The sequence below is a fragment of the Rhamphochromis sp. 'chilingali' genome (genome assembly GCF_963969265.1).
Source record: "Rhamphochromis sp. 'chilingali' genome assembly, chromosome: 19".
Taxonomy (NCBI): Eukaryota; Metazoa; Chordata; class Actinopteri; order Cichliformes; family Cichlidae; genus Rhamphochromis; species Rhamphochromis sp. 'chilingali'.
The window spans coordinates 8939033-8952902 of record NC_137946.1 but is presented as its reverse complement, the minus strand read 5'-3'; the positions used below and the strand labels follow the sequence as shown (position 1 = coordinate 8952902).

Here is a 13870-nt window from a genome sequence, read left to right as displayed (position 1 = left end):
GTGCTGTTAAACCCCAACTGTGAACTGTGATTGCAACAATCCCAATTCTGTGTTGTTCCTTGTTTACTATGCCACATGTCAGCGTTGGTGCTCCAGTTGCTAGTGGAACAGCTATAAAAGCATGGAAGAAGCAAAGACTCATCAGTTAGGCAATTTCACATCAACAATGTCAACACTCTTTTTTTTTTTTTTTTTTTTTTGGTATGTTTACGTTAATTCTTGTCTTAACTGCAAAACACGGCAATGTCCCAAAAGCTCAGGCGATAACAATTCCCTCTTCTCTTGCTCTAACCCTCAAAATGTTCAGTGTAATACTTGGTGTGAAGGCTTTGTTGCACTTAAGGTAACATAATGTGTTGTCATCAACTCAGTTAATGGCATTTTCACTTCATCTGTCTGTATTTCTGAGGAGTGAGGAGGTAGATTTAGATAGAATCCAGCAGAAACTTCTAAATGTCAGTAGACAATGCAGACTGTAGAAGGACTGTGGAATGAAACAAGAAGTACAAATTAAATTGGTGACTTACTCACACTTAAATTTTTCAATTTATTCATCTTGGTTTCATTGCAATTATTTATTTTTACTAATAAATACCAGTAAATTATATTCGATCAGATATAGTATCTTTTTAAGACCAATAAAATAATGATATTTCGGTATTTAAAAATCTGGCATATCGGATATATCGACACAAAACACAAACACATTTCTCCAACATTTATTATATTCAGTTATTATTGAGTCCTTATTCAGATAATATGACAATGCAGTTTAAAAATAAACTCTGGTCTTGTCACAATGAGTCGTGGATTATGGTCCGACTGCTCAAATCATCTGTTTGCTGTTTAGGTTCCAAGCACTTTTTGCCAACAAGGAAGCTGTAGAGTGCCCTCTGGTGGACAAATGATGTGGAAAATTGTTGAAGGGTGTTTCTCCCATCTCTTCATTATTTTTCATTTATTGGCTGTTATGAATGCTGATACTAATACATTGGCGTGTAGCGGATCTATCAAGCTCTATTATCAGATAACACATGCTGGTAACTGATTCATTCATCAAAATTACACATATGCACATACAAAATATATGAGGCTAGTAGGAAAACAGATATAGCCTCAATTATATGACAATATTTTAAGGAAATGTACAGTAATGATATGTCTGACGACATCGAACACGGTTTTATTTGCGATTGCAGCTCATGGGTGCACTTATTAGTGCAAACGTGATGAAGGATAGTTTTCGTCCTTCTTTCAGCAAACCTGATATGATAACCTAAATGTAAGATACATTCATCAATCTAATTAATTTCCCCCTAAAATGATGGCAAGCAAGGTGTATACAAAGAGACAGCCCAGTAGCTCTGTATTGTATTGTTGTGGAAGTTCACTGTTTAGATGCGGTCTTCATATTGGTGTGTAGTGGCCTTTTCACGTAGTGCTGCATGCTCTTCATTTCAGTAGCATTATGGAGCTTCTAGGTGCCCTTCACGCGCTAAGGGATGTTACACTGGGATTCTGTGGTGTGCTTTTGGAGGGATTTTAGCTGGAGGCGCACATCTCAGGAGAGTAGCCACAGTACACAGTCGTCTCCATTTATAGACCTTTTATCTAAACACATTGAGATCACTTGTAACCCTTTGCATATCGTTGAAAATGGTTGCAAACATTAAAAGTACTATGATGTACAGCTCCGTCCCTGCTGTGTTCACTTATGTCACTTATATCTTTCCTACATTTCAAATGTATAATTAATATGATAGTTGGTGTGATAAGGAAAAGAAATCAATATAATTTCATCTTACATTATGATCTGTGTATGTTTAAAGACAAATAAGCTAACGCAGTTGATTCCAATAAGTTCACTCACTTTGCCGCTCTGGCGCTATGAGGCTTAATGCCTGTTGTCACCATGGAGAGAGAAATAAAGAAAGTAATTGTGTTGTGCCAGGGCTCAAGCAATCCTATCAGCTATTGGGCACACATGTCAGAGTATGAAGACAGGGCTGAAAACTTGACCAGTTCCTGCCTGATGGAGTGAGGCTGAAATATGAGCAGGGGAATGGGTGGCCCAGAAGGAAAGCAGGACAAACAGCTGATGTGGAGAGGCAAGCAGACATGAACATTGGCTTGTTTATTTTTAGTTTTTAGTTTTTTTATACCTAGATTGGCAATGATAAAAGTGAGTGATGTTGATAAATGCTTGCACAGCCAGTTTATCAGCAGCTGTCTGGCTGGGGGTTGCCTGCGGCAGCGTCCAAGGCTGATAACCCCTGAGGCCCGAGGCATGATGTTGGGAGGAGGAGGGGTTCAGAAGATGATGCAGCTGCTGGGTTTTGGCCAGTGAATAACCCTAATTTAGTCAGTTGATACTTTGCATGTCCGCCAGTAGTCAAGGGCTGCAAATCAGTGAATAAGAAACATCATCAAGCTTCACTGAGAGCCTGTAAAGGTTTTTACAGAGCAGCAAATAGAAGTATTAAATGAAAGCAGGGAAAGAAAACAACTCTTATATTCTCATCACCACGAGGGAAAACCCACCAGAAAAGAGTGGCATCTTTACCTTTACTCTGATCTGGTGACATCTCAGACTCAGCTTGTCAGGCTCGGCTTTGTAATGCTAGACTTGACTCGGCTTTCTTCAGTCTAAGCTGTACTCTCTCATCCTCAGGTGTGCTTTGAGATTATCATTGCCACGTTGACATTAGGTGACACTGCATGTTAGTATGCATAATTTGGCTGGTACTACCTCTTTACCACGCGAACCTTCTAATAGCAATTTAACCTAAGGACTAACAGAGATACCATCTTGGAAAGCTTGACTTACGATGATTTAACTCACACAGATGAACTCAGATTTCGCTTTATAGCATGTCAAACACTGGATTTACTGATTTGTTTGTTTTTCTATGAATTGTTCAGGCTGATATCTGCAGCAATATTGATGGTCAAGAGTATTTAGACACCTGTGTGCCATCACTAATTACTACACAAGCTGTGTTTGCATATTTAAACCTGTGGCCCATTGCACATTCTCATGAAGTTGATGAAGCGCTGAGTGAGACTCGTTGCTCTTGTCAGTGTAATAAAACATCGCTGATTACATTTTTACTGGTTGAGCGTGCAGTGTCAGCCCCGGCCTCTTGTGGTTACTTTTTTTCTGGTTATTTGTTCATCTTGGCAGCATCCCCAGGCCTAAAGAAGATGCTGTGCGCTGAGCTCTTTTCCCTTCTTCACCTTTAAATTAGAGTTAAAACTGGGAAATGACTTCATTTCTTTTCCCTTTTTTTGTTTTGTAGTTGGATTAATTGAGTTGTATGATAAAACAATATTTTTTTAAAAAATCACTTGCGCAAAATTCATGAAAAAGAAACTAACTGTAGGAGAGGACCCATGTGTGGGAGGCTGTGTGCATATGTGCAGGCTATGTGCCTGTGAGACTGTGTGCACCTGGAAAGCACTTGACAGATGGTTCTTCAGCTCTAGTTGAATGTCACTTCTTTTTTTCTCAGTGTTAAGCCTCTTTCATAGATGGAAAGTGTTTCGGTCAGCATTTTGATCAAGGTAGACTCTTTCAGCTTTCTTGATTGTTTGCCGGGCATCTCCAGAGTATGTTTATCCAGCCCCCATCATTTATTTCTGTTTGATTTAGGCGAGCCGAGAGAGATCAGAGCCGTGACTTTCTCCACTGCGTTTTCTGCCTCTTTTTTTTTTTTTATTTGTTTGTTTTGCCAGTTAGATTACAGAGCGGTGCATCAAAAATCATTATATACCACATCGTATCAGCGCGTTTTCAATCTGTAGAATGGGTTTAGTACTTTACAGAGACAGTAAATATTTTGTTTGGGTTAATGTGGTCTTCTTCAAAGTACAGTAATCTTGTTCTTTCTCTGTTTGCACAGGCCAAACTGGTACAAGAAAAACAAGCTGACCTTATAAGATGCATCATAAGTTAAAGTAAAAACCTACCATGTCTTAGTAAGGTGTTGGGCCAGCATATACAAAGAGAACAGCTTCAGTGTGCTTTGGTATTGATTCTCCAATCTCTGGAGCTCTACTGGAGGGCTTGAGCACAGTTTTTCCAAAACATATTCCTTCATTTTGGGTTTTGATCGTGGTGGTTGACAGCACCTGTTCAAAAATCTATGCCCTATGTTCAAGAATAAGGAAAAACACTGACTGTTGTTTGGGTGAAGAAGCAGAAGAAGGTACTGCAATTTCACGGCAGGATTTCCAACATCATCATACATGTCAAAACAGAAAAACTCTTTATTGCCTTGGGACAGAAAAGAGGATGGATGGATAGTTTGTATTTAATTGCAGTGATCCTTTCCTCCAAACCAGAGCCACTGGATCCTTTCACTCTGGGGTCAAGGGCTCAACTTTTCTTCTCAATGTGTCCCTATTTGTTCCAAAATTAGGTCAGACTTTCATTCCACTAGCTCGTCATTCTTCCTCTTCACATAGGTAATGTAGGGCAGTTTATAAATATTTTTAGCTCGGACTTTGGATTCCTAACAAGATAATTGATTTACAATTGTATTATTGGCAAATTCTATTTCCGAATGACTCTCTATTTTTGTCTTGTGTTCTGTTGGGGACTTTTGCCCCTCACTAGAAGCCCAAACTGTGTGTGGAGTACACATTGTAAAGGCGTGGTTAGTTTGTGTATATGATAGCGTCACGCAATACAGATTTGTCAGCTCCACATCTATGACGCAAATCTCCTGTTCTATTATATCCTGAAGGTGCTCTAGTAGATTGAGATCGGGTGACTGTGAAAGCCATTTGAGTACAGTGAACTCACTGTCAGGTTCAGGTAACCAGTTCGAGATGAAAATCAGCTGAATATGAGCAAACTAAGCCAAGTCTTACAAGAATGGACATGATAAGCAGCAGGTTTTGGGGTTTAAACCATGATCAGTTTACACTAAGGGGCCCAAAATGTGCCAAGTAAATATCCCCACACCTTTATACCACCAGTAGCCTGACCCTTTGATACAAGTTGGGATGTTTTCATCTTGTTTAGTTGTTAGCCAAATTGTGATCCTGCCGTCTTAGTATCACAGCAGAAATCGAGACTCATCAGATCAGACAACATTTTTTCCAGTTTTCTGCTGTGCACTGTTGGGGAACGGTGGGAACTGTAGCCTCCGTTTCCTTTTACTAGCTGACAGGAGTGGCACCCAGTGTGGTCTTCTGTTGCTGTAGCCCATTTCACAGGCTGTGTGATCAGAGATGCTCTTCTGCATACCTCGGTTGTAACTAGGGGTTACTTGAGTTACTGTTGCCTTCCTATTAGCTTGAAGCAGTCTGGCAATTCTTTTCTGAACTACTGATCACTTGCTAGTCTCTGTTTTTTTTTTTTACCCATTCTCTATAAAGTCTGGTTGTTTCCTATCTGGCACCAACAACCATGCCACATTCAAAGACATTTAAATCACCTTTCTTGCCCATTCTGATGCTCAGTTTGAAGTAAACAGGTCATAATGATCTTGTCTACATGGCTAAATTCACTGAGCTGCTGCCATGTGATTAGCTGATGAAATAGTTGCAATAATGAGCAATTAGCGGTTATACCTAATAAAGTGGCCAGTGAGTATAATTAGATGTGACTCCTGACCAACATGGTTTAATTATACTGGTTTCAGAAAGTAGGAGGCATCATACAAAACCCTTGTAATTTCAAGTCAAGCAACACATGTATTTTTTCCCATAAACTATGTCTTACGTAGCATAACTGTGGACATAGTAGGGCACAGCGAAAGGGAACGTGGCTTATCTCTGTCAGTAGTTGAGGATGTGCAGCCTGGTGCCTGCAGCTCACTGTGGCTGCTCCTTCTTTGTTCCATTAGCGCCTGCCGTATTTCAAACTGCGGGAAGATGCTGAAAATGACCACTGTCTTGTTTTGTCGATGCATATTTGATGAATGATAGCCTTTAGTGCAACACTCACTGATAGACACTACATTTGCGGTGACTACTTCATAAAAAAGGCCATTTGTGTTTCGCCACTTACTGTAGATGCTTTTAATGTGAAGCTGCAGCAGAAGGAAATGTTCTGATCGCATTAGCAGCAACTAAATACAGCTTCTTTTTTTCCTTTTTTTCTTCCGGGAAAGTCACCACAGACATGGGTGATAATACCGGGCATTGATAAATATTGCATTACTCTCAGCAGTGGGCCATAGAGCTCGATCAACACTGTGCTACCGCATTTGGCAATAGATAGATTAACAAGTGATGTTTCCAAAGTTGATGATTAATTGACCTCACTAATGCCATAACCAGCATAATTGCGAATTTTCATGATCATAATAAAAATACGTTTAGCATTCTCTTTGTACCATTAAAAGGTAGAGCTACTAGCGAGGACTGGATCAGATAATAAGCTGCAATGTGATCACCACTGAAACAGTCTGAGGTGAAAGTCCTTCTCCCTACAGTGTTAGAGGCAGCCTCTCATTGCAGAGTCAGATGAGGCCAAAGCATTAATCATAATAACATCATATCCTGCACTTAAAAGAGAAAATACAAATAACACAGACCCTTTAATACGGTTTAATTTGTTAGATGTTAAGGGGTTGTGAGTTTATGAAAACACTTGGTGTGTTGAGAAATATTGCTACATAAATATCACTTCATTTAGTTTACCAGCTAATTTTTAATTGGTGCAGCCTTGTGTGCGTGAAAAAAAAAAAAAAGATTTTACACTCATGCTGATGTTGAATTGTTGCCGTGATTCCCTCTTAAATTGTCTTCCTAAATTTAGCATGTAGTCGGCAGCAGATGTTTGTGCCCTTTTTGATACTGTGGGTAATAATCCTTAATATTCTCGCTGTTTGAAGCTAAATGAGGCTTTAATGCACTCTGATTCCATCTCCTAGCTCTCATTAATTGTTTTTCTTTTTTTTTTTTTGGAAAGTCCATAAATTATTTATTTATTTATTTTTGGTAAGATAAACAAACTTTTAAGGATGAAATGGATGAAATTTTTAATTCTCTCACAATCTGATTTGATTTGCACGTCCGTCCGAAAAGCAATTGTGCAGAAAAGGCGCATGACTAAAATATTTTTGTTTTTCCTTCTAAAAGCTCAAGTGTTTGTGATCTTACTGGTGCTACTTTTTTTTAATCGTTGTGTGAATGCATGTATTCCTGTTTAGCATCACACTGTCTTTGCTCTGTTACATCCTCCAACCCAGGTGCTGCTCACTTACTGTGTATGAAGTCTCATTAAAGGTGTTGCACAAAGCATTTGAAGCTTTGTCACTAATCATCTCCTGTCGCCCTTTTTCCTTCCAGATGGTCACAAGAACAAAGAAAATATTTGTGGGTGGCTTGTCAGCCAATACAGTAGTGGAAGACGTGAAGCAGTATTTTGAACAGTTTGGGAAGGTAAGACTTGTTTTTTCTTATCATCGCGCGTGGTGTTGTCACAATAGCCCGCACTTTAACGCTTCTCAATTCCCATTAAATGTTGGATTAACTCCGGTGTAACTTTGACCTCTTGACCAGCATCTCAGTCTTTATAGCTATCTCAAACGTTGAGCCTTAAGAGGAATCAGCAGGGCAGGTTTTTCCCTTTATCTTTACAGTTGAACAAATGAATATGTGTTTCGACAGGCAAACATCTGAAGATATAGTAGCTTCACGCAGTGCACCATGGCTGGTCAGCAACATGTATTTTACGTACAGAGCAAACAAGCAGTGACAACCAGCTGCCATGACCAAACCACCCTACAAAGAGGGAAAAAAAACCTCCGAACAAAAACAAATAATGTTTTCTTTTTATCTGTGATAGCATAACATAAGAATCCAATACAACTCAGGATTGGAAATAAAGTTTCAACGGGCTATTGTGACGGCATTGGCACAGCCTTGTATTTAGCTGTCTGTTTCTTTATGCTGCTGCTTCGTGCTGTTCTCACACGCAAATCCCCCCACCCATGAGTGAGGCATATATGCACACCAATCTATACAAGGACGTATATATAGCGCTCTCACATGCTGACTCTAAAAGATGCGCGCGCGCGTGCACACACACACACACACACACACACACACACACACACACACACACACACAAACAGTCTTTGATACAGTGGCAGCATTTCACAGATAATTTCCCCACACTGAGCAGAGATCCATTTCCCTCATGTCATAATCCACATCAGTCAAGGTCACCTTCAGCTGATACAGTCCCTGTAACATCAGCACTTGACCTTGAGTTTAAACAATTTTAGTGAGGATGGATTTTTCATGGGCACATAATGTACCGCGGTACTGATGGAGACAAAAGAGGCCTTAGAAATTAATAGAAACTGCATTTTTTTTCTTGTTCAGAGACAATATGCAACCAGCTCTCCCCTATGAAGCCCACTGTTAGTTTCTTGACTGACAGTGAGCAAGGTGAAGGACTTTGTTTTGCTCCCTTTTTTTCAGTTGGAAGTGGCATCGAAGACCTCACCGTGGCCTGGCCTGCCATTCCAAATAAAGATGGCTTATTTGCACAATAGAACGCAGCAAGCAAATATTCAGCACGACTTTGCAATCAATGGATGTGAGAAAGGGCTCGAAATGATTTTCGACTTGATTGAATGACATAATTGACTTGATTATACAAAGTTTTTTCCCTCCTTGAGGAATCCTCAAATGCTTAGGAGGAAACAAACAAATCAGACTGATTGAGCGAGATCTTGTGCATGTTTCTGTGTGTGCTTTTATAGCCTACTTGTGCATGCTTGGATGTGTTAGCAGTACTGCTCTTGCCATGCGTGAGTGTGTCAGCGATTAAGTGTATTTATGTGGGTGCGTGATTAGGGCTGCGTGTGCGTATACGTGTGCACGTACATATGTGTGCGTACGGGCGCGTTTGAGTGCCTTCGGCACAAAAAAAAAAGAACATCAGAGGTTGATACTTGGGGCTATGGCAGACAAGATACAGAGCAAAAAAAGAAAGTGGTTCTCTCTGTTTTGTGTGTGTCCTTTCTTTCAGCCTTACACACCCCAGGATTTATTAAATAACCTGCCTGTCAGTGCAACCTACCATTATCGCCACATACACACCACTCTAAAGACTTATCCACAGAAGGAAAAACCAATTAATTCAGTTTCCCCTTCATAGAATCTTGGTGGCAGTATGTGTGTCAGTCTGTCAGTCAGCCATCAGTCCGTCTTTCTGTCTGTCAGCCTATGTGCATGTCAAGGGGGACATTAGCCAGCATGGTGGCAGGGCAGCTAGTCATTTATATTTCTGGGAAGTCTGTTTTGAAACACTTATCAATCATCAGAGAACTTCAGCTTAAGGCACCAGCGAATGTTCTTTCTCACTGGGAACAGGCCATTTCACTGATATTATTTAGCAACTCCTCTGTCTATATATATATATATATATATATATATATATATATATATATATATATATATATATATATATATATATATATAATATATATATATATATGCTATGTCGCCAATTAGCAGGATGTGGTCTGCAGAGAAGGCGGTGGTTGGGAGGCAGTGAAGGAGAAACAGCTGGTGTGGCCACAATTGGGTCACAGGTTTTGTCTGTAACCTCCACACCTCCTCTCCCTCCCACCTCAGTCCCTCCCTTCTGTCTCCATTCTGTCACGGTGGAGATGTGGCATTTGTTATGGGCAGAGGCTGACAGCTCTCATGCACATCAGTCTCACTGCCACTCTCCCAGCCGTCACTATTAGGAAAGTGCCTGAGCCTGGCACAACTTCAGAGGAGCTGCTCCACAGCCAGAGACACTTTTTTGTCACCTACAGTACATGCTGGAGGTGTGCATTTGAAGTGATTGTGACAGTCATTTGAATGGAACTGAAGTGTGGTTGTGTTTGACTGATTCTAATGCATCTCAGACGGATCCCATTACCTGCCTAATAGTAGCCACATCCTGCCTTCCATTTTTTTTTCTTTTTTCCCAGGCTGCACAATGCACTTTACCCCTGCAAGCCAGATGAGACAATCTTATCAGTACTGCCTGGCCTCCCTTTATATTCAAGGACTCTTAACTGGAGGCTGCTGCTGCTATTTCTGTCTTGCAATAAAGTCAAATTAATCATTGTGCTGTTTGTGCACTATGTGCTACTGTGCAGACTTTAAGAAAAGACTGTTAGCCTTTACATATAGCACTTTGGGTCATTTCCCCTCATATTTAGACCTTTCTTGTTGACATTTTTCCCATTTTTTTAATCTCATATTGCTAGGTTTGCAATATGCACAGTCACTTGTAAGCATTCTTAATTCATTTAACTCGTCAAAGCTGCCTTTGCTTTTGTCTGTAGTTTGCACAACAACAACAACCCTCTGCAGACTGCTTTTGTTTCTGCCCTGCACAGTGGTGTCACAGCGACCAAGGTTTGAGCTATTTCCCACCAAATGCTGTGTAGATGGATCTATCATTAATAAGATTACTGCAAGAAGTTAATTTGATGATTGGAAATTCATTAAAGCCTTAGTCCTAATCACTGTACTGCACCACCTGTCAAGCTAACATTCTCCACTGCGATTTAGACCGCATGAGCAACATCTCGGTCTCTACACTAGCTTTAATGTGAGCCCTCAAAGAAGCCAGCAGATCAGGTTTGCCTGTTTTCTGCCAGCAAGATCGACAAGATAAATAAATGTGTTGTGACCATGCAGTTGATAGGCAGTAGCTTCACAAAGCCCATCGTGTGGCATGCTCAGACACCATATATTTAGTTAAGTACTTAACTAAAAGAAATGTGCGTGCATAAATTGGTAACGTTTTCCTTTAAACTATATCTGTTGGGTTGCTGTCTAGATTCAAAAGAACTGAAATAATAAAGTTTTCATATTTCAAAATTTTGTTTTGGACTTAAGCAAGTATGTCATTATCATTTTCCAAACTCTAATAGTACGCCGATGTCACCAAAATGTCGCTGACGTAGGCACTTGATTAAAGATGAGAGTACGTTTGTTGACACCTCAGAAATTTGCATGCGGTGTGCAACCCGAGGCCTGCCCTGGCCTCAGACGAGCTCTCCCTGCAGTTAAAGTCCTAGTTAGCTGTGTTGGCTAATGCTTCCTCATTGGTTTATTGTATGAGTGCGTCTCATAGTGCCTTTATTTGGCTGAGCTGAAACAACTACAGCTCACTGACTCAGTTCCTGCAGACCTGAAGCTGACGGTCAGTTTCATCAGAACTACTTGCTTCCATGTCACTGGGCTGCCACAATCATCCCTTTATGTTTAGGCGGTCCTAGGTCTCTTGCTCCACTGGTCTAGAGCCAGATCCTGGAGGTGGAGCTCAGTGGCAGCAAGAGAAGGAGGCGCTTAACCAATTCAGTGCCACTGGGCTCAGGAGCAATAAAGGTAGACACACTGAGTTATAAAATACAGCAGTGGTCTTACAGTGGAAAAAAAAGAAGAAACAAATAGCAGATGAGAGATGTGACTGCTAGAGTGATGGCTTGTGTTGGAGGACACTGGAAGGATGAGTGAACTGATGGAAAGATCACTGTCAGAGCGCCTTCTCCCAGCCGAGAGCCGCTATGTGCTGTTTCACCCTTGGCTAGGGAACTAGCTGCATACTTCTCTTATACTTTCACTGAAAGGAAGCAGATAAGAGGCAGAATTAAAATGCAGCCATCGGAAAAAGATTCCTTGGTTAGTGCATGAAATTTGTTCTGTGGCTCTGGTAATCTAATACCACGGCTGACATTTTGCGTGCCCTTAGATTTTGTAAATGGCAAAAAAATAACTCTGTGACCGCCTGTAAAGACCGTATGAATTAATTTTGCATACCTGCCCAGGGTCCTTAAAGACATTCAAGGTTTTCAGGTATTCAGAGAAAAAAGCAGCCCTGATGACAATGATCATTATAGAATATAGAGTACTGTGGCATGCCGTTCTCGCAGAGCCCATTTCAATCAGTGCTCAGAGATTGCAAATCACAAATAATAATTGATCTCATCACTCCTGTCTTATCTGTTTGATTTTAGATTAAATTTAACCTACGATGGCACTTAGGCTCTTTCAACAACCCATCCACTAAGCTTAAAATAGAAACCGTTAGCATGCGCATTAATTGCACTTTGGGCTTGTTCACATGTTCAACATGTTCATTGGCTGAAATGGCAGACATGGATGATCATTGCAGAAAAGTACACTTCATGCGAGGGAAAGGAACCTAATCAAAAGGCCACAGTTCTTCATTCCACTTCCTCGGCTGGTGCAGGTGCACATTTGCATGCCATTTACATGGTAGCTCACAGTGACCACCACTACTCCATCGTCTCGGTGTCCATCATCTGCTGACATTCTGTGATTGTTTCCTCTCTGCAGTGACTCCCCCAATCAGCCGAGGATATAGTCTGGTTCCAGTGATTATAAGGAGTGATCAGAGCAGCAATGATGGAGCTTGTGCCTTGCAATGGAGATTTAGCCAGAAGCTTCAATCTCATTGCAGTCACTTGTAGTTAGTGACTGAGACTAGCAATGAGAAGGGCAGTGCAATATAAATGAATTGGCTATGAATGTGGATATGGCCGCGGTACTGCAGGGACACACGGGGGGAAGGGGCCCGTAAGACAAACTATTTCATATCCCCCTCGACCTTTATTTGCCCAGTGGCCCAGCAACATTTTCAATAGAGTAGCTTTTAAATGGCCGTAAAAAAATTTAGATCTATTGCAGGTCTGAGAGCGTTTCTTGAGTGTATGTCTTTGTGTAAGAGAGTGAACGTGTGTATGTGTTAATGCATATGTCTTTACTGCAGATTGCTGCAGACCTTTAACAGAGGATTAAATAGAATTCAGAGCACTAAGTAATAGCACAATATCAAGTGGTCTTTAACAACTAGATGCTGTGCAGTATAGGCGGCTCACGAAAAAGAGCTGTGGATCAAGGGAGATTGACACCTTTCTGTAGGTCTGTAGCCTCATCTCCCAGCTGTCCCTCCTGAAATGGCTTCCCCGGGGATAAGCCGGGATTGGCTTGATTGTGTTATCGGCGACTGATCGGGTCATTGAATGATGGAATTTTGAGCCCCTGTTCTGCTTAAAGAATGAAATGTTTAAAAAAAGATTGACTGTGATTGGATCAGATCCAGCACCTGCTCAAAGGGGGTCAATCAGGTGAAGGCAGGAGGCAGCAATCTCTCTTGTGACATGAGTAGACCGGGGAATTATTGTGTGTGTTGGGGTGGAGTGTTGATGGTGGTGGTGGATAGATGGTTGGAAGGAGGCAGAGATGCCATTCACCAGAGGAAGCGGTTTTAAAAATGTCATCAGAGGAAGTGTCATGAGTAATTTGCAGCGGTCTCACCATCAGACTGGTGTGGAGGTGGACACCTCGGCTTTGCAAACTGTGGTCTAGTCCTCAGGGAATCTTATGTGGGAGAGCACTTCTGAGACTCAAAATGAGCTTTATTTCCCAGATGCCTATGAAATATGCTTCGGTATATGCTATGTGTGTGTTCTATAGATATATAGGTAGATGGATAGACAGGGTTTAAATCCCTTTAAAAAAAAAAAAAAGGTTTGCCCTCGTCTGACATTTTTTATAGAGCATGACTCAGCAACACCTGCGAAACAAGCTGTTGACACAGTACAGCTCAAATGATGACAATGCACATTTCTTACCAACATATAAAGTGATACTCAGAGCTGTACAGATCATTTGTGCTGTCCTCTGCATGGATTTATCCCAAATCAGCCACTGCCTAAACAGCCAGTCATATTTTACAAGTATATGACAAACAGAATAAAACAGCCATCAGTAGCCAAACAGTTGTAAAAGAACAAAAGCTTCAAAATCATGTTGAATAATATTTCTGTGATATACTTTGAAAATTAAGACGAGACAAAAGTGTGGAAAG

The 13870-nt window shown here is 40.9% G+C and overlaps 1 protein-coding gene across 7 annotated transcripts in view; it reads left to right on the top strand.

Annotated features, from left to right (window-relative positions):
- msi2b (musashi RNA-binding protein 2b) overlaps positions 1-13870 on the top strand; it is a 285592-nt gene that overhangs the window by 80070 nt on the left and 191652 nt on the right. For all 7 annotated transcript variants that reach the window (XM_080866576.1, XM_080866573.1, XM_080866575.1 and 4 more), the window contains exon 6: positions 7306-7398. In XM_080866576.1, the coding sequence (XP_080722702.1) occupies positions 7306-7398 (93 nt within the window). The remainder of the gene's footprint in view (positions 1-7305; positions 7399-13870) is intronic.